The 21229-nt window shown below is 39.9% G+C and overlaps 1 protein-coding gene across 3 annotated transcripts in view; it reads left to right on the top strand.

Moving 5' to 3' along the window:
- dock9b (dedicator of cytokinesis 9b) overlaps positions 1-21229 on the top strand; it is a 169928-nt gene that overhangs the window by 96648 nt on the left and 52051 nt on the right. The window contains exon 1 of one of the 3 annotated variants that reach the window (XM_084425010.1): positions 12795-13496. The exons of 1 other annotated variant lie outside the window; for it this stretch is intronic. In XM_084425010.1, the coding sequence (XP_084281136.1) occupies positions 13305-13496 (192 nt within the window). In that variant the 5' untranslated portion in view covers positions 12795-13304. Of the gene's footprint in view, positions 1-12794; positions 13497-18255; positions 18591-21229 lie in introns of those variants that run through there. One more of the 3 variants, XM_084425012.1, reaches the window with a different exon arrangement.

Genomic DNA, 21229 nt, shown 5'->3' with positions numbered 1-21229 from the left:
GTTTTAGCGGAGAAGAAAAATAATAATAAAAATCAGTACAATTACAATAGGGTTTCAGCACTTCGTGCTTGAACCCCTAATAAGAAGAGACGTTTTGGACAGTTATAGCGCCACCTATTGTCCGATCTTCACGAAACTTGGCATGCTTCTTCACCATGTTCTGACACATATGCTCATCGATTTTTGTGAAGTTTGGGGTTTTCCCTTAGGTTGTATAGGCTTTTGAGTGTTTTTATGTCCCACCCCTTTCCTAAATGACCCTGTTACAGCCAGGCCAATGCAAAAGTTCAACTTTTTTTCAATAATTATTGATCTAGAGAGTCCAGAGAATTGTCCTAGACTGGTCTGGTTCCGATTGGGTCAAAAACCAGGGACTAGTTGGCCAAAGTAGGTTTTGGACAAATTTGCCCATAACAATTTTTTTTTTTGCTCGTAGGGGAATTTGGAGATAGCCATTTTGTCCGTCTGGAGCCAGGGATCACAGTGATGCTAAAATTGAGATTCTAGGACAAACTGTCTAGGAGTTATGAGCAATTTAGTAAATGTGGTCATTATAGCTCCACCTATGGGCCAATCTGGGCCATACTTTGATAGGTTCTCCCCAAATTGAGGACTACCATCTGGCAAAGTTTCAAGGTTCCAGGTCTTACGGTTTGGGCTGCACGGTGCGTTTTAGCGGAGAAGAAAAATAATAATAAAAATCAGTACAATTACAATAGGGTTTCAGCACTTCGTGCTTGAACCCCTAATAAGAAGAGACGTTTTGGACAGTTATAGCGCCACCTATTGTCCGATCTTCACGAAACTTGGCATGCTTCTTCACCATGTTCTGACACATATGCTCATCGATTTTTGTGAAGTTTGGGGTTTTCCCTTAGGTTGTATAGGCTTTTGAGTGTTTTTATGTCCCACCCCTTTCCTAAATGACCCTGTTACAGCCAGGCCAATGCAAAAGTTCAACTTTTTTTCAATAATTATTGATCTAGAGAGTCCAGAGAATTGTCCTAGACTGGTCTGGTTCCGATTGGGTCAAAAACCAGGGACTAGTTGGCCAAAGTAGGTTTTGGACAAATTTGCCCATAACAATTTTTTTTTTTGCTCGTAGGGGAATTTGGAGATAGCCATTTTGTCCGTCTGGAGCCAGGGATCACAGTGATGCTAAAATTGAGATTCTAGGACAAACTGTCTAGGAGTTATGAGCAATTTAGTAAATGTGGTCATTATAGCTCCACCTATGGGCCAATCTGGGCCATACTTTGATAGGTTCTCCCCAAATTGAGGACTACCATCTGGCAAAGTTTCAAGGTTCCAGGTCTTACGGTTTGGGCTGCACGATGCGTTTTAGCGGAGAAGAAAAATAATAATAAAAATCAGTACAATTACAATAGGGTTTCAGCACTTCGTGCTTGAACCCCTAATAAGAAGAGACGTTTTGGACAGTTATAGCGCCACCTATTGTCCGATCTTCACGAAACTTGGCATGCTTCTTCACCATGTTCTGACACATATGCTCATCGATTTTTGTGAAGTTTGGGGTTTTCCCTTAGGTTGTATAGGCTTTTGAGTGTTTTTATGTCCCACCCCTTTCCTAAATGACCCTGTTACAGCCAGGCCAATGCAAAAGTTCAACTTTTTTTCAATAATTATTGATCTAGAGAGTCCAGAGAATTGTCCTAGACTGGTCTGGTTCCGATTGGGTCAAAAACCAGGGACTAGTTGGCCAAAGTAGGTTTTGGACAAATTTGCCCATAACAATTTTTTTTTTTGCTCGTAGGGGAATTTGGAGATAGCCATTTTGTCCGTCTGGAGCCAGGGATCACAGTGATGCTAAAATTGAGATTCTAGGACAAACTGTCTAGGAGTTATGAGCAATTTAGTAAATGTGGTCATTATAGCTCCACCTATGGGCCAATCTGGGCCATACTTTGATAGGTTCTCCCCAAATTGAGGACTACCATCTGGCAAAGTTTCAAGGTTCCAGGTCTTACGGTTTGGGCTGCACGGTGCGTTTTAGCGGAGAAGAAAAATAATAATAAAAATCAGTACAATTACAATAGGGTTTCAGCACTTCGTGCTTGAACCCCTAATAAGAAGAGACGTTTTGGACAGTTATAGCGCCACCTATTGTCCGATCTTCACGAAACTTGGCATGCTTCTTCACCATGTTCTGACACATATGCTCATCGATTTTTGTGAAGTTTGGGGTTTTCCCTTAGGTTGTATAGGCTTTTGAGTGTTTTTATGTCCCACCCCTTTCCTAAATGACCCTGTTACAGCCAGGCCAATGCAAAAGTTCAACTTTTTTTCAATAATTATTGATCTAGAGAGTCCAGAGAATTGTCCTAGACTGGTCTGGTTCCGATTGGGTCAAAAACCAGGGACTAGTTGGCCAAAGTAGGTTTTGGACAAATTTGCCCATAACAATTTTTTTTTTTGCTCGTAGGGGAATTTGGAGATAGCCATTTTGTCCGTCTGGAGCCAGGGATCACAGTGATGCTAAAATTGAGATTCTAGGACAAACTGTCTAGGAGTTATGAGCAATTTAGTAAATGTGGTCATTATAGCTCCACCTATGGGCCAATCTGGGCCATACTTTGATAGGTTCTCCCCAAATTGAGGACTACCATCTGGCAAAGTTTCAAGGTTCCAGGTCTTACGGTTTGGGCTGCACGGTGCGTTTTAGCGGAGAAGAAAAATAATAATAAAAATCAGTACAATTACAATAGGGTTTCAGCACTTCGTGCTTGAACCCCTAATAAGAAGAGACGTTTTGGACAGTTATAGCGCCACCTATTGTCCGATCTTCACGAAACTTGGCATGCTTCTTCACCATGTTCTGACACATATGCTCATCGATTTTTGTGAAGTTTGGGGTTTTCCCTTAGGTTGTATAGGCTTTTGAGTGTTTTTATGTCCCACCCCTTTCCTAAATGACCCTGTTACAGCCAGGCCAATGCAAAAGTTCAACTTTTTTTCAATAATTATTGATCTAGAGAGTCCAGAGAATTGTCCTAGACTGGTCTGGTTCCGATTGGGTCAAAAACCAGGGACTAGTTGGCCAAAGTAGGTTTTGGACAAATTTGCCCATAACAATTTTTTTTTTTGCTCGTAGGGGAATTTGGAGATAGCCATTTTGTCCGTCTGGAGCCAGGGATCACAGTGATGCTAAAATTGAGATTCTAGGACAAACTGTCTAGGAGTTATGAGCAATTTAGTAAATGTGGTCATTATAGCTCCACCTATGGGCCAATCTGGGCCATACTTTGATAGGTTCTCCCCAAATTGAGGACTACCATCTGGCAAAGTTTCAAGGTTCCAGGTCTTACGGTTTGGGCTGCACGGTGCGTTTTAGCGGAGAAGAAAAATAATAATAAAAATCAGTACAATTACAATAGGGTTTCAGCACTTCGTGCTTGAACCCCTAATAAGAAGAGACGTTTTGGACAGTTATAGCGCCACCTATTGTCCGATCTTCACGAAACTTGGCATGCTTCTTCACCATGTTCTGACACATATGCTCATCGATTTTTGTGAAGTTTGGGGTTTTCCCTTAGGTTGTATAGGCTTTTGAGTGTTTTTATGTCCCACCCCTTTCCTAAATGACCCTGTTACAGCCAGGCCAATGCAAAAGTTCAACTTTTTTTCAATAATTATTGATCTAGAGAGTCCAGAGAATTGTCCTAGACTGGTCTGGTTCCGATTGGGTCAAAAACCAGGGACTAGTTGGCCAAAGTAGGTTTTGGACAAATTTGCCCATAACAATTTTTTTTTTTGCTCGTAGGGGAATTTGGAGATAGCCATTTTGTCCGTCTGGAGCCAGGGATCACAGTGATGCTAAAATTGAGATTCTAGGACAAACTGTCTAGGAGTTATGAGCAATTTAGTAAATGTGGTCATTATAGCTCCACCTATGGGCCAATCTGGGCCATACTTTGATAGGTTCTCCCCAAATTGAGGACTACCATCTGGCAAAGTTTCAAGGTTCCAGGTCTTACGGTTTGGGCTGCACGGTGCGTTTTAGCGGAGAAGAAAAATAATAATAAAAATCAGTACAATTACAATAGGGTTTCAGCACTTCGTGCTTGAACCCCTAATAAGAAGAGACGTTTTGGACAGTTATAGCGCCACCTATTGTCCGATCTTCACGAAACTTGGCATGCTTCTTCACCATGTTCTGACACATATGCTCATCGATTTTTGTGAAGTTTGGGGTTTTCCCTTAGGTTGTATAGGCTTTTGAGTGTTTTTATGTCCCACCCCTTTCCTAAATGACCCTGTTACAGCCAGGCCAATGCAAAAGTTCAACTTTTTTTCAATAATTATTGATCTAGAGAGTCCAGAGAATTGTCCTAGACTGGTCTGGTTCCGATTGGGTCAAAAACCAGGGACTAGTTGGCCAAAGTAGGTTTTGGACAAATTTGCCCATAACAATTTTTTTTTTTGCTCGTAGGGGAATTTGGAGATAGCCATTTTGTCCGTCTGGAGCCAGGGATCACAGTGATGCTAAAATTGAGATTCTAGGACAAACTGTCTAGGAGTTATGAGCAATTTAGTAAATGTGGTCATTATAGCTCCACCTATGGGCCAATCTGGGCCATACTTTGATAGGTTCTCCCCAAATTGAGGACTACCATCTGGCAAAGTTTCAAGGTTCCAGGTCTTACGGTTTGGGCTGCACGATGCGTTTTAGCGGAGAAGAAAAATAATAATAAAAATCAGTACAATTACAATAGGGTTTCAGCACTTCGTGCTTGAACCCCTAATAAGAAGAGACGTTTTGGACAGTTATAGCGCCACCTATTGTCCGATCTTCACGAAACTTGGCATGCTTCTTCACCATGTTCTGACACATATGCTCATCGATTTTTGTGAAGTTTGGGGTTTTCCCTTAGGTTGTATAGGCTTTTGAGTGTTTTTATGTCCCACCCCTTTCCTAAATGACCCTGTTACAGCCAGGCCAATGCAAAAGTTCAACTTTTTTTCAATAATTATTGATCTAGAGAGTCCAGAGAATTGTCCTAGACTGGTCTGGTTCCGATTGGGTCAAAAACCAGGGACTAGTTGGCCAAAGTAGGTTTTGGACAAATTTGCCCATAACAATTTTTTTTTTTGCTCGTAGGGGAATTTGGAGATAGCCATTTTGTCCGTCTGGAGCCAGGGATCACAGTGATGCTAAAATTGAGATTCTAGGACAAACTGTCTAGGAGTTATGAGCAATTTAGTAAATGTGGTCATTATAGCTCCACCTATGGGCCAATCTGGGCCATACTTTGATAGGTTCTCCCCAAATTGAGGACTACCATCTGGCAAAGTTTCAAGGTTCCAGGTCTTACGGTTTGGGCTGCACGGTGCGTTTTAGCGGAGAAGAAAAATAATAATAAAAATCAGTACAATTACAATAGGGTTTCAGCACTTCGTGCTTGAACCCCTAAAAATCAGAGCAATTACAATAGGGTTTCAGCACTTCGTGCTTGAACCCCTAATAAAAATCAGCACAATTACAATAGGGTTTCAGCACTTCGTGCTTGAACCCCTAATAAAAATCCTTACAATTACAATAGGGTTTCAGCACTTCGTGCTTGAACCCCTAAATATTATTTCTCCTCATCTTAATTGCCCCCAACATAGGCACGTGCCTAGAATGCCTATGCATAAGCCCGGCTGCAAGTGAGCTCAAAGGTCAGAACTGCAGTTCTGTCAGTGATTTACCAGCTTCACTCTGTTATACACACAATTATTTTCCTGTTTAGAGGTGCAGTGTCAGCTGGCATCATTGAGAACGGCTTGTTCTTTGCCAGTATAGTCATTAGATCAGCCCTAGTTTTAATAATCTTTAAGTACTAACAGTCATTTCCCTTGATGCAAACTGTACCATGCAACGCTATAGTAAAAGATCTAGCATTAGCCCATTAATAAGTATTTATAGTGTTAAAGTGAACATGAACTAAAGAAATTGACCTGGTTTACTTTCTTTGTGCATATCCTCATTTCACTGTGCATGAATCGTTGGTGCTCAGTATTCCAAATTAAAAAAAAGAGTTTGTCTTTATAATCTTTTTTTTTTTTTGGCTGATGTCATAAATCCCTCTTGCTTTTTCAACCCTCGCCTCCATCCTGGCTCCATTTGTAACATCCACTTTTCACAATGAAGGAAATCAAGGTCCATGTACATTTCTTTTTATTGACTATACAGTTTCACTTGGAAATATAATTATAGGTTAAGTGTTTTAAATTGTAATGTGCTTATTCTTCTTAAATGTGTGTTTGAACAGCATTTGATTGAATAGTGAAGTATTGCAACTTGACAATGATTTCAATTTCATACAGTGTGCATTGTACACAAGGATAATTTTGACTGATATGGTTGTATGTTTGCAGAGGAAAGAAGGCCTGAAAGCCCTCCTCCTCTAATGGATCATCTCTGTGTCAGTGCTTGCCTGTTGTGAAAAGGATTTCCCATGATTAAAGGAATAGATTATCTCTCGAACTGCCGCCCTATATTTGTACAGTGTAAGATTAGGTAAACCAGCTAGTGGGTCAGACTGGGCTCTGACTGAGTGATTCTGGCTCTCTCACATTGTCATCTCTCTCTATATATTTATGTATCTTTATCTTTTCATTCATCTAAAATGTATTTAGTCAAAAATACATTGGCAATGCCAACCTGGTGGATGTAGTATGTCCTGGAATGTGTTTATACTAATATACTACACACCTGTACAAAGAATGCACTTCATCAGTGTAAAAGTTCTTACTGAATTAAGTACATACCATGTCAATATGTACTATTCCTGGTGAGGTTTAAGAAGTATTTCTAACTTGAAGTCTCTCCCCAGTATGTATTGATTTCACTTTTTTATATTAAAGGTCTCCTTGTACAAGAGAAAAATAATTATATCCCTATCACATCATTACATCGGTTCTGAGAAATGATTGTCTATGACTGATGGCTTTTTTAGAGCTTTTAGAGCCGTTGACAGAATTAATCACAATTTCAGCTTCTCGTCTAACACATTAATGATATATCATTACATCTGCTGTTACATTATAAGAATAATCTCAAATGCAAGATTAACATGCAGTTCACACAGGGTCATCTAATTCACTGACTAAAACAGACTATAGTTTATTGGTTTTTGAATAGGAAAAGATCAGTTCTTGTAAATAACTATATCAGTGCCTGGGAACTGTCTGTTTGTTTTTGAAGCATTCATTAAAGTTTAATATATCAGTCATTTTACATACAGAACAAGCAGAGATTTCCATTTTCCTTTTGTTACTCTAATGCATGCGTTTGTATTTGCATATGTGAGAGAACAGAATCTGAGTGTAGTTTTCCCATCCATAATTCATAGCTCCATGAAGTAATGCCTTAAGCTTTTGTATGTTTATGGCTTCAATTTGAATGGAAAATCAAACTCCTGCCACATCAATACCGGTCTCACATAGATATTACTGTGTTGATTGATGAGGATTTTATGTTGTGTTTTTAACTATAATTTTCAGGTTTTGTGGCAATACACAGATCTTTGTGTGTAAAACATATTTTGGTGATGTTTGAGGTTTATTATGTAACAAGTAATGGTTTATGAGCAGTGTAATGTTTTAGAAATGCAGTGTGTCCTAACCAAAGGGACAAAAGTGCCAAAAGGGGTTTTAGGGCCAAATGTAGGCTACTTCCTATTGTAAGAGACTTTATTTTTTTAATTATTGATTTATGCATAATGAAGTAAGAATAGTCAGTTTCTTTTTTAATCACCCATAGAATAACTTGTTTTTCATCAAACAATGACTAATAAATCTTAACTGGGAAAGAAATGTGTTCTTCTAATTAGCATTTGTGTGTTATTTCTGGCCATTAGAAGTCAGATTCTTCATTCTTTCTCCTGTCCAGTCCTCATTCTACACAATATAGGTTCAGAGAGGGCCCGGTCCTTGCATGCTCCATTTCCACATGAGGAACAATGCTTACACTGTCCTGTGTTCTGATTAGCGCTGTGCTGGATCTGTGTTAGCGATGTGTGAGCATTGCCAGTGTCTGTGGCCGAACTTAAGCCAAACTCCAGCCGTGTGAGAAACTCTCTTTGTCCTGATGTAACCTCGCTGTATGTGAACCATGATGTTGAATAAAAGCCCTGTCTGTGTATGCCACTAGCGTCATCGAAGGGAATTGTAAGAATCTGTCAATATTCTGTTACGTAAAACAAAAGTATCATATATCATATTAGCTCTGTTGCTAAAATCATGCTAAAAATAATATATTTTTAGATTTATCCAGTCAATGTGCATGATCATTTTACATAAGCTCTTGCAAAAAGCTGATTGAGCCTTGTAACTGGTGTACCTTCAACAGCTGCCATATGTGACCCTGGATCACCAAACCAGTCACAAGTCGCACGGGTATATTTGTGGCAATAGCAAAAAATACAAAATTATCGATTTTTCTTTTATGCCAAAATCATTAGGATATTAAGTAAAGTTCATGGTCAATGAAGATATTTTGTACATTTCCTACCGTAAAGATAAAACATTTATTTTTGTAAGTGAATGCAGCACAATCGCGAACATAAATGCACAACTTTAAAGGAGATTTTCTCAATGTTTCGATTTTTTTGCACCTTCAGATTCCAGATTTTCAAATATTTGTATCTCGACCAAATATTGTCCTATCCTAACAAACCATACATCAATGGAAAGCTTATTTATTCAGCTTTCAGATTATGTATACATCTCAATTTAAAAAAAATTACCCATGTGACTGGTTTTGTGGTCCAGGGTCACAGAGTGCTGCAAGGATAATGTCTTTTTATATTTTTTTATTTTAATGGAAATTTTAGCATTTTAGCACTTCTAGTTGCATCGTTTCAAAGTCAATAGGTATGTCCCAAAAAAAATCATACTCAAAATTAAATGACACCGATGAGTATTATTATGATATTTACTTACTGAGAGATATAGAAGCATGTGATATGTTGGTATTTGGTAGGCTATATCAATACAAAAGCAGCATATTTTTTATGAACGCATTTTTTTGTGCCTGTAGATGGCAGAAGAGCCTAAACATGGCACAGGAAGATTTCTGACTATCGACTGTCTGAAAAGTATTGATCTGAGCTAATAGTGTGCTGACGTTTCTCAGCTTTCTAATCATTAATGTATACTTTTAACATTCTGTTCTCTTTCCTCTCTTTCTCTCTCTAAGCCTACCCTTTCCTGTGTCTTTATTTTTCTCTCCTATGAAACACCTGCTGTTTAATTATTCAAGTTGTAAGCGAATTTACTCATATTTTCCCCAGCACCAATTATTTCCATATGCTTACTCACTGTTGTATGGATTTGTTTTTAGTGATGTTGTGAGCTTTGTCTTGTGTGTATGTGTGTGTGTGTGTGTGTGTGTGTGTGTGTGTGTGTGTGTGTGTGTGTGTGTGTGTGTGTGTGTGTGTGTGTGTGCAAGAATGGGTTTTCAGCCTCATATAATATTGTCCAGTGCTGAGTATTGCAATACTATCTCTATGGCAACCACACATTACATCATAGTTTTGCAATGAGTCACCTAGACCATCAGGCCTCTGACGTCAGTAACCCTATGGCCAGGTCCAGCTCAGAAATGAAATCCAGACGCAGACCAAAACAATATGCACAAAACGTGCCCGCAAGGAGCAAAAATGAAGCAAATAAACTTCAGGCTCCAAGTAACAAATGTTAGAAAGAGACTTTCATACGAGCTGACTGGACTCACATGAAAGCAGAACAGCTCACACTTTAATGAATGGAGTTTGAAAACATCACATTAAAAATGTTTAAAACTAAAGCTAGCAAAGCTTTTATTTTGTTTCTGTCATATCTCATGAGACTTATTTTTGCCAGTTTTTAAATTATAGTTTGTGTGTCTGGTAATTATATCATGCTTTTGAATGTTAAACTAGATTATTTTTCCATGCACAACTTGTTGCAACAATGATAGGGTGTTGTGGTGCTCTGGGTGGTTGCATACTGGCCCAATCAGACAAGCCCACCTACGAATGTCTCTATAATATTCTTTAATAAGTGTTCTTTGTCCACTTTTTGAATATATGTAGCATAAACATTAGCTATGTTTAATACTTAAGATTAGGGGTCTATTCAAATCTAACTTTAAAAGGATAGTACACACAACACTGAAAATGCTCTCATCATTTAATCACTCTCATGCCATCCCAGATGCAAATGACTTTTCGCGTCACTTCTTGTGTCACACTTCACAACATCCTTACGTCATGCTTCACAACGAGAACTCGACCCTCTCATGAACGCGAGTACAATAGTTGGCTGGTTTATAATTAAACAAGTTGAAAATATTAGTATTTTATTTTACACACACCTATTGTTTTGCTTCAGAAGACATTGATTCATCCACTGGAGTTGTATGGATTACTGTCACCGTGTGCTTTTTATAGCATCATTTGTGCATCCATTCACTGAACAATTTTTTTTATTGTACATCTGGGATGGCATGAGGGTTCGTAAATGATGAGGGAATTTTCATTTGTGGGTGGACTGTCCATTTTAGGCCAGACATACACTTAACACAAGTCTGCACACAAGCGCTTGGCCAGTGATACTTGCTTTTGATTATGAAATACGTGCCGACACATTTTGAAATGCAATGAGTGAAAATAACTGAATGCAAGTACAACCAATGACAAAGCGCTCACGTCTGCATTCGCGCACATGCATAAAGTACGTTTCTGGCCTAAGTATGAGCAAAGTAAAATGATGTGTTACTTTAGCAAGGACCACTACATACTACATAATTTCTTTTCACATGCATTTGCTGGGAAATGCCAACAAAATTGTTATACAGCATTTTAACCAACTTAATTCTTAAAGAAAAGGATGTGTAGGGTATTGGTTTTATTTAAATTAAACACACTCTTGATGGATATTTTAATGAATCTCCTCTTGAGGAGTTTTTATGTGTGAGAGAATGAAAGACAAAAAGTTATCAAAGTGTGCATGCTTTTGATCTTCTCTTTGTCTGATATGCTGTCATGAATGTGTGTGTGTGTGTGTGTGTGTGTGTGTGAGCAGGATAGAGCGTTTGAAGCTGTGCAGTCACTGCAGTGAAGTGTCTGTACTGAAAATATCCCTTTCTTTCTGTTCATTAGGCTTATCATTCTCTTTGGTCAAAAGAGGCCCTTGTAAAGAATGTTAACCCCACATTGCAAGAAGTCAGAGATCCATCTTTATGTTCTCAAAAGTAGTAGATTGTGTTTGATGTTTCATACAGAAGGACATGGAGAGTCTATAGGCTTATAATGAGTGGGGCAAAGTTACAACGGCCTCAAAAAGTTTATTTTATTTTATTTTATTTTATTTTATTTTGTGAACTTCATACATCCAATAAAAATGGCCTTGGAATCTTATAGTTCTTAGCTTAAGGCATTCTACCTAACCTGTGAAATAATCTATTTTACTTTAATTAAATCAGTTAATGTTCATGATACCACATGAAGCACTTAATGTTACATGACAAAACAATTCTTATAGTCTGAGAAAATCTCTAGCATCAGTTTGAAGATGACACTCGGTTAACATTTTTCCCCCAATGCTTAATTGTCCAAATACATAACTCAAACCAACTTACAACTGGGAGGAGTACATATGATAAAATCAAGGGGCGTTTCTGTGACTAAAGGTTGAATTCTAGATGTAGCGTTGGAGTACATGCCAAATTGTTACACAAAAGCAATAGACATCTGATTGGTGGAGGCCCTTGACCAGCACCAATCAGTGATCATGTCACTGCATCAGCACTGAAGCGTGAGCTGTAGGCTTTGATAAATCTGCTCTAAATGTAATGCCAAACTAATGTCTACTGATCCGAAGCAGGGTTAAGTCAGTCTTAACACAGACGAGCACTTAACATTTACACAACATACAAGAATTTATTAATATTTAAAGTCATGTTGCTGTTAGATAGAAATACTTTTTGCTTACAGTTATGGATACACTTGACACACATTATGTACTGGCTATGATGTCAGATATGCTCATATGTGGTCACACATGTCACCCCCATTCTTCAGGTCTTTCTTCAGCATGTCATCCCTGATATGTCTGAGTCATTTACTCTAAAAAGTAGGTGACTGTGTCAGCGCCCAATTAAATATTAACACATAGAGGGGCTTTTCTGCACTTTCAGCTATTGAAATCTTTAGTTACAACCTTTATGTGTGTTCGATAGACTAATAATCAGTTTGAATTATATATTTTTTTACTGATATTCGTTCAATCTGTTTTTGATCTTGATCATTTTCCTAATCGATTACTATCGATTCATTTTTGCAGCTCTACATTACAGCACAGTGTGTTCAATGGAAAAAAAGTGTTACAATTTTAAAATGTCAAAATTGTTCTTTTTTAAAATAAAATTACTTAATTTTGTAAGTGTTATATTTAAAGCATATTTTTATTTTGTGATTATTTACTTTATTAGTGTGTGCAAAAGCACATTCAAACATTAAATAATTGATATTGATATCTATCTTAAAATATTTCAAAATTTCTAGTGCTAAGTAGTTGTAACAATTATTTCCTTGAATACCCTACATTAAATAGGATGCTCTTATGTTCAAACCATAGACTGTAAAAAAACATCTCTGTAACATGCGCTCATGTTTGCGTGTGTGTTAGCGTTAGCGCATGAATGAAGCTGTGCTGCGAGATATGGGTCAGAAATCAGAGAACAATGTTAAAAGGAGAATGGGGGGGGGGGGGGGGCTGTAGAGGAAGCACAGAGAGTGAGATACAGAGAGAAAGAGAGAGAGAGAGAAATAGATCAGCATCTCCAGGAAGAGACGAGAAGTCGACGCCCAGCACTGATTCCAGAAGCAGCTCATCACTCACTCCTTCGTTCTCTTCCGTCAATCCTCAGCATTCCTCTCCCTCATGTCCTAGATTCAATGGAGCACTTTCCTCCAGAGGAACGTGTCATCTTAACATGCCCCAGGGCGGTTTTAGCTAAAACACACTTTTAGGAAGCTGGCAACTTAGAATCTCCCTCATTTGAATGGATGAAGTCAGTCTGCTGTCATCCTTGAGGAGGAGGCTTGCTCCCATCCCTTCTGCTCTTATCCTGGTTCAAAGCGGATGATGGAGTGATGTGTCTCAGGACAGAGAGGTTTGTGTTGGGGCTGGATATCTGAGAGCTTGGTTAGTTCTGGCTGGACTTCGGACCTGTGTCTTTTAGCAAGACTTTAGCAGACGGACTTGTGTCTTTTAGCAGAATCAGCCACATCTGATCTGCTCACAGAAGTGTGTGTATGTTTCTGGGAACGGGTGCGATGGGTTGCACTGCGAGTGTGATCCTGTTTGAGGGACTGCGGCGTGTGTTGCACAGGAACTGTGGATATGTGTGTAAACCGGAGCTGGAGGCAGCAGAGCCAGCGGAGGAAGAAGACACACTCAGCCGCAGAGAATCGCTGGCAATCACACCACCAGCAGCTGCATCATCGGTAATGTGTGTGTGTGTGTGTGTGTGTGTGTGTGTGTGTGTGTGTGTGTGTTGTGTGTGCTTTTTGTAATTTTAATAGTCTTAATTTGTGCTGTAGACTTGATATAACTGGTTATATCAGAGATTTCATGTTTCATGTTCCTCATGAATTGTGTAAGGGAGAGTTACGGGCTTTCCCTTTAACAGTATTATTCAGCACTCTCTGAAGTAGCAGTTTGCTGAGCAGAAGGTTTCTTCAAGTGTGTGTGGGTGTGTGTGTGTGGAAGTGTGCCTGTGGGTTAATGAATTATGTATCACTCTGAAAGTCGTGTAGTGGTTATAAAGTATGTCCGGACTTAATTTTTTTTATTTGAATTTTTTTATACATTTATAACGTCACTTTTTCTTTTGCTTTGTCATTATGGTGTATGGAGTGCAGATGACTTTTTTCCACGTTATTTTAAAGCAGTTTAACATAAGGCTGCAACATAAAAGGTAAAAAAAAAATGAAGGGGTACCTCCACAAGACTCTCTCTCTCTATATAGAGGATATTTCCCTGAGTCTCCTATCTACTCTGGTCCCGCCCAGCTCCAAGTCTCCAGCATCTTCGTTGGTTCCGTCCAGCTCCAAGTCTCCTGTGTCTCCAATGATAACACCCAGCCTTCCTTTCCCACCTCCTCTACCCAGGACAGCCAGTCCTTCGGCCCTGCCGCCGCTGGTTCCCTTCAGTCCCTCGGCTCCCCCTTTGTTTACTCCACTCTGCTGCGTGGATCTGCCTTGGGTCTTCCGGTCTCCGGCTCTGCCTTGGCAAGGGGATCCCATCACTCCACCTCGGCCCGTCGACCAGTCAGCTTCACCTTGGCTCCTCCCTCCTTCGGCTCCACCTGGGATGGCGTCCTTACGGCTTCACCAGGCTCCCTCATCCCTCCGGCTTCAGCTTGGTCAGTCGTCGCTCTGCCTGCACCATGGACTTCCGGGCCTTTTGGCTACACCCTTTTGGCTCTGTTGGGCTCCGCCTTCCCTTCGGCTCCAGCTTGGTCCTCAGTCCCACCGGCTCCGGCTCAGTCCTCTGGCATCCTGGCTCCACCTCGGACGCTCGTAACTGCAGTTCCACCTTGGCCTCCAGATCCATCAGTGTTGCTTAGTCTCATCAGCTCTTCATCTTCGCCTGGATCTTTACCTCCATCGGCTCCGTCTCAGTCTGTCGTCCCCCTGGGTCCACCTGCCAAGTATCCATCATGGCTCCTCCCTCCCTCGACTCCGCCTTGGGCCTTCTTCCTGGCTGTGCTCTGGGTCCCCACCTGGCTGTTCCTGCTCTCGTCTCCTCCCTGGCTCCTCCCACCGTCACCTGGTTTCTCCTGCCGTCATATCCTCCTGCATCCTACCTGGTGCCAGCCCCTCGTCCTCCTCCAAAGCCCCCCTCCCTCCCTCCTCAGTTGGGCTCTTATTGGTGCAAGGACGTCGGGGGAGCTACTGTTACGATCTCAGTCTGTTTAGTTTCACTGTGTTTAGGTATAGTTTTCCCTGTTCCTATTTTGTCTGTGTTCCAGGTCGTTATTCATTTCCATGGTTTCTAATTCATCACGCACCTGTTTCTGTTCCAATGAATTACCTTACTCTATGTATTTAAGCCATTGCATTAGTTCCTCTCAGTTCAGTCTTGTTTATGTTAAAGTGTAGTTGCCTTGTTGATTTTCTCCTGCGTATTCTCCTGGTTTATTAAAAAGACTTTTGGAATTCATACTGATTTGTGCGTACCCATCTACACATTACAATGTTAAACTGCTTTTTTTCACATTAATCTAAACTCCATACATACTGGTATAAAGATACAATAACGTAAAAAAGTTTTGAAACCTTTATCATGCTTACCATCATATTTATTAGATTTTTTACAGTTTGGAAAACTGTAATATTGTGAAATATTATCACAATTTAAAATAGCTGTTTTATTTTATATATATAACATATATTAAAATGTAATTTATTCCTGTGATGCCAAAGCTGATTTATAAAAATAGTTTGTAGCCATTATTCCAGTCTTCAGTGTGATCCTTCAGAAATCATTTTAATATGCTGATTTGGTCAAAGAAACATTTATTATTATCAATATTGAAAACAGTTGCTGCTTAATATTTTTGTGGAATTTGTGATACTTTTTTTTAGGATTATTTGATGAATAGAAAGTTAAAAAGATCAACATTTAGTGGAAATAGAAATGTTCTATTAGAATTTAAAAGTCTTCACTGCCACTTTTGTGTATTGTAAATGTAAGCATTGGAGTCATTCCTAAATGGATGCAGCAGTGGCCAGTGATGTATTTCTTGCTGTCTGGCACGTATAGACTGTAACTGGCAGTAAGTGTGGCTCTGCAACACAGATGAGAAGGAGATGTGGGCTATGAAGCTGAAACAACTTATCTGAAGCATGTGCTCCTCAGCAAGAACATGACCCCAAGTGCCACATAATCTTATCATAATACAGCGACAACATGGCAGTTTTACAGACGGACAAACAGAGAATGTGAACAGAACAGCACCACATTTGCACACATTGATTCTGAGTGACCCATCTGCTCACTAATAGGACTGCTTGTAACCGAGGCTTGATCACAGGTTAAACTTTCCGGAAACACAATCGACTTTTCCATGATCTATGATAGTTCTGTGAGCCTCTCTACTAGGATCATATATCACACATGCTTTCAATCGGATGTGCTCAGCTCATCTCTAGATAATATGCTGCTCTCCACGGCTTATGCTTTCACTGAAAGGTGCGTATAACTCCATAAAATGCTCTCATCACTGTCAGCTGTTACACAGCACCAGCTGGCTAAAGTCCAGGCCCAGCTGTGAATCTCCCTCTGTGGATGGGTGTATACAGTATGATCAGGGTTTCTGGATGTTTTTTTTTTTTGTTTTTTTTTTCAGTCAGTGGTCCCCGCCCTGGCTTCCTGCCCTGACCCCCTTTGGGAATCTTCCCAATTATTGCATCAAAGTGGGATTATGCAACTCTCCCAAGCTAATGCCGTAACTCAAGGGTGTGGGGAATGCAGTGCGTACGTATGTGTGTAGGTTTTTGATTTGTTTCATGTGTTTGAGTGCAGTTGTACAGACAAGATGTTATTGATTAATGCGTAGAAACACAATGACATAGTCACATTATTTTTGGGGGCTGCTAGAATACATTTACATGATTTAAAGTTTAAAAAGACATTATTTTTTATCATATTGTACATTGCTGCAGCACCTCTTTTCACTCTCTGCTTGAAACGCTCTGTTTTGGCTGGCCCAGTCTGTTGTGATTGCTTAGAGCATGGCTGTGTTCGAAATCCCCCCCTATTATGGGTATTCTCTAGCTGTTGAGTGTACAACGGTTGTAAGCTGGTTATAGTGGTGAATTGTGGGATTCAATGAGTGCACTAAATAATGTCCACTATGGTTTCAGACACCAGTAGCAATGGCTATCCCCTCAAATAATGCCCTATTTAAGGCTAATAGGGGGCAATTTCGGACACAGGCCATGTGTCAGAAATGTAACAGCTATTACCATAATCAGGTTTTAGCTCCAGACAACTATGAAGTACTATAATTCCTTTCCTATGCCTTTGTTTATGGATTTTTGAAGAATCGTTTCCTTGGTTGGAGTTTAGTTTACTTGAGTTCACGAAAAGACTGAGATCCTAAGTTCCTGTTTTTGTTATGCTGTGATGCTCACCCTTGTGATCCTCATCGCGATTGGTGTATCGCTTACCACATTTCTGTGTACTATTGCCTGATATCCTGCCCTTCCTAAGGATGACTTTTGACCCCTGAGAGGTGACTACAGAAAGTATATGTGAGTAGTATGCAGTTCCGAATTCAGGGTATTGTGTTTTTGTACATATGTGCTCTTGCCGAGTTTCTGAATATGAATGAATGTTAATCGTACTCCATGTCGGACTGTTGTCTGACCTTTTCTGAGTGCCGGACTGGTGCAGATAAGCGGATCTGTAATTGTGTGTTTTATCCTGCTGTGTGAATATACTTTGAAGGGAATGAGTTGTTTATAATATGAGACCATTTTTTCTTATGAAGTTCTACATATGGAATTAAAGAAACAGATGGATGCAGTGTGATATTTTGTGTTTTCACAGAGATCAAGATAACAAAATAAATAGATCTTGTGTTGTTTTTGTGGCTTTTAGTCCATTTCTGTTCGTTTTGGGGTTATATGCAGTATGCTAGTGTACTACTTTTAGTAAATATACACATTTAAATCTTACAGTCTTTCTCTTTACGGAAAATGTAATTGTAAAAGATTCTCTACGGTAAAAGATGTAAAAAAAGATGCTATACGGTAAAAACCTGTTAAATAGTTAATAGTAAGTTTCCTCGCTCTGTATATGGTGAAAACTGTGATAGATCTAATGGGATATTTTTGTCTCTTTTATTTGAGACTTTTTGTCTCTTTATTTGTTCTGTTCCAAGTTCACTCATGGGCTTTGGGTGTTGCTCTCTGACAGGTGAAACAGACAATTAAGACCTCTGTTTCATAGCAGAGGGAGGACAGATGAGCACGACAACACAATAGTGGACATGGACATACACACACACACACTCCCCCATACCAGAACAGCTGTGTGAAGGAGTGGTCTTTGCTTCCCACAGGGAAAAGAGAGAGTGAGAGAATGAGAGAGAGAGAGAGAGAGAGAGAGAGAGGGAGAGAGAGAGAGGGAGGGAGGGAGGGAGGGAGGGAGGGCCTGAACTGATAGAAGAAAACACTCTTGAGAACTCCACATGGTAAAGTTCAGAAACAGAGAAGAGTGGAAGAACATAAAGAGAGACTCAGCCTGGGAGAGAGAAGCAGAGAACGGAGAATACCCTCAGGCTGTTGCAGAGCTCTAGTGTTAGTTTGCCTCTCAATCCTGTGTGAGACAGAGCCTGTTTTTTTTTTATTCTGCGAGTGAAGTTGATTTGAGCTCAGTTTTTCTGGAGGGAGCTTTTCTGGGGGTTGTGGATCATGCAGGGCAGGGCTGGACGAGCCGCCCGTAAAGATGCAGTGTGTGAAACACCTCAGCAGGGCAGGAGTCTGGGGGAGATGGAGGTAGAGGGGGAAACAGCAGCACCCATAGGGGTAAGTCTCTTATGTGACCATTTAAAGCACAAGAAACATCTAAGTCTAGTACTTCTGTGGTCGGTTAGTCTAGTTTTAGAAGTTTTTAGTATTTAGAAGTATTTTTAGAAATATTTTCCTTTAGTACTGATCATAACTTTTTTATTACAGTTACAGAAAAAAGTAGATTGGTCTAATCTGAATTCAAACAGTAAAACTGATTAACCCTTGACTAACTGCTAGTTGGTCAGACTTCGTAGGACATACTGTAACATAGTGGCTATGCAACTGTACAATACGCTGTACTAGAACAGAGTGAATTTAGCAGAATTCCAGGTCACATTTCACCCCCAAATCACAAGAAAACAAAAACAAAGCAAGGAATTATATTTTAAATAAGGAAAGTTAAGTTAGATGATTTAAGATCTTCATTATTCATTTATTTCCAATATTTCTAATTAAGCACATGTACATTTTCCCTCCAACTTCGTATTACTGTAAAACAGACTGTATTCTGACTAAATACTGTATTGTTGACAATTTATTTTAGAGTTGGTTATTAATTCCCATTATTCTAAAGGGAAAAAACAACAACAAACTGTAATACAATGTCTTTTATTTAAACCTGCATTAAGAAAAATAAATGATACCATCATGTTTAAATGCTTAAATGCTAAATTTAGTAATTTTATAAATATAATAAATATATAATAATCATTTTTTGCAGTATGATGATGGGAATTTGGGTAGGAAAATGTCCTTAATTATTAAGTTGATTAAAATAATGTATAAAAAGCTATGCACACTGTTGTTTTCTTATGGTTTGATGTTTGAGTTGTTGCACCTGTGTTGGCGTGCAGCACTCCCTCTTCACTGGCCTGTAGTGTTGCTCAGATCAGCTCGCAAAGTTTCGCTTCAAAAACTTTTGCTGATTTATTGATTTGCAGAATGAAGCTGTGTGTGTTTGTCTGTGTCTATATACAATAGTGTGTGCTCATGTGTCTGTGGCAAATCAGGGCAATAATACAAGGATTTACAGCCCAGTTAAACAGCGAGGGCCGTCTGCTTCTACCTTAAGATCCTCCTTCGGCCCGAAGGGAGGGAGACAGTTTAATGAGATTCCCTTTCCCCTCCTCTTCCTTTGCAGTTCCAGCTTGACATTTGACACAACACATTTCTGCAGTCCTGCACACATAAACATGTGTGTGTGCAAATGAGTGTGCCAGAAGTTTGTCAGGATGTTCTTCACAAAGAAGCATCAGCTTCTTCCACATGCTGTGTGTGTGTGTGTGTGTGTGTGTGTGTAAAAGAGTGTGCGAGTGTTTAAATGTCCGTGCCTAGCTTTGGCAAGTTCCTAATTAGTATCATATTGTATTTATTAGTAGGTGTTTGTGTTGGCTGTGCTGAGTGACCTGTGGGAATTGAGGTTGGCGTTCAGACTGGCACATTGGCTGCTTGTGTTGCCAGAATATTGATTATTTTTTAAAGCCTTAGAAAGTGTCAGACTAAAACATGAAAACATGACAATTCACAGAGCACATTCAGATTTGTATTACTTGGGTACGGTAAATACGCATCAAACAAATGTCTAATGTTCACCTGACTAGATATTATGAGTTGACTGATTGGTAGAACAGAGCTGATAGATTGTTTGTGATATGTATGTGATGTGATGTTTAACAGGCTTCTGTAATGTGCTTTATATGAATTTATGGAAGCAACGTAATAGTGTAGTTCTACCAGAAAGACTCGGGAGATAAAATGATATAACAAGAGTAAATTTATTAATAGCTCAGCAAGCATAGTCTTTGGCGTAGGCCCCGTCCTTAGCAAGCAATGCGAGGGTAACGGAATCTGCAAATCCCGCCTGAAGATGAAGGCAGGGGCGCAGCCGACCCCCTGGAGGTAAAGGAAGGGACCATCCTGGTGGTGGTGGGGAGGATGGAGGGAAAGGACCATCTTGGAGGTGGTTGGGGAGGATGGAGGTAATTGGCGCCGTCAGTATCTGCGAACTCAGATGGATGTAAGTACCATTCTTTTATACTGAGAGTGTTAACACATGATTGGTTAGAAGTGAGTTAATTCATAACGCGCTGATTGAGTCTTCCTGGCAGAACTTAACGCTAAGCTTACATTTCCAGCGCATTCCTCAGCAGGGAGTCCCCATCAACGCACGCGATAAATGGATTACGGCCAAGAAATCCTCCACACACACACACACACACACATACACACACACACACACACACACACACACACACACTTTCATGCCACATGCACACAGCTGTCTGCCACAACTATGTGTGTTCAAACAATAAAGTGAACACATAACACAATATGCCTTTGATTTACAATAAACACTTTTAATATTGCGATGTTAATATCTGTCTTAATATATTCATGTGCAGACAATGCAATGAAATGTAAGCTTAGCGTTAAGTTCTGCCAGGAAGACTCAATCAGCGCGTTATGAATTAACTCACTTCTAACCAATCATGTGTTAACACTCTCAGTATAAAAGAATGGTACTTACATCCGTCTGAGTTCGCAGATACTGACGGCGCCAATTACCTCCATCCTCCCCAACCACCTCCAAGATGGTCCTCTCCCTCCATCCTCCCCACCACCACCAGGATGGTCCCTTCCTTTACCTCCAGGGG

The sequence above is a fragment of the Rutilus rutilus genome (assembly GCF_951802725.1).
Source record: "Rutilus rutilus genome assembly, chromosome: 12".
NCBI classification, from domain to species: domain Eukaryota; kingdom Metazoa; phylum Chordata; class Actinopteri; order Cypriniformes; family Leuciscidae; genus Rutilus; species Rutilus rutilus.
This window is presented reverse-complemented; position numbering and strand designations above follow the sequence as displayed.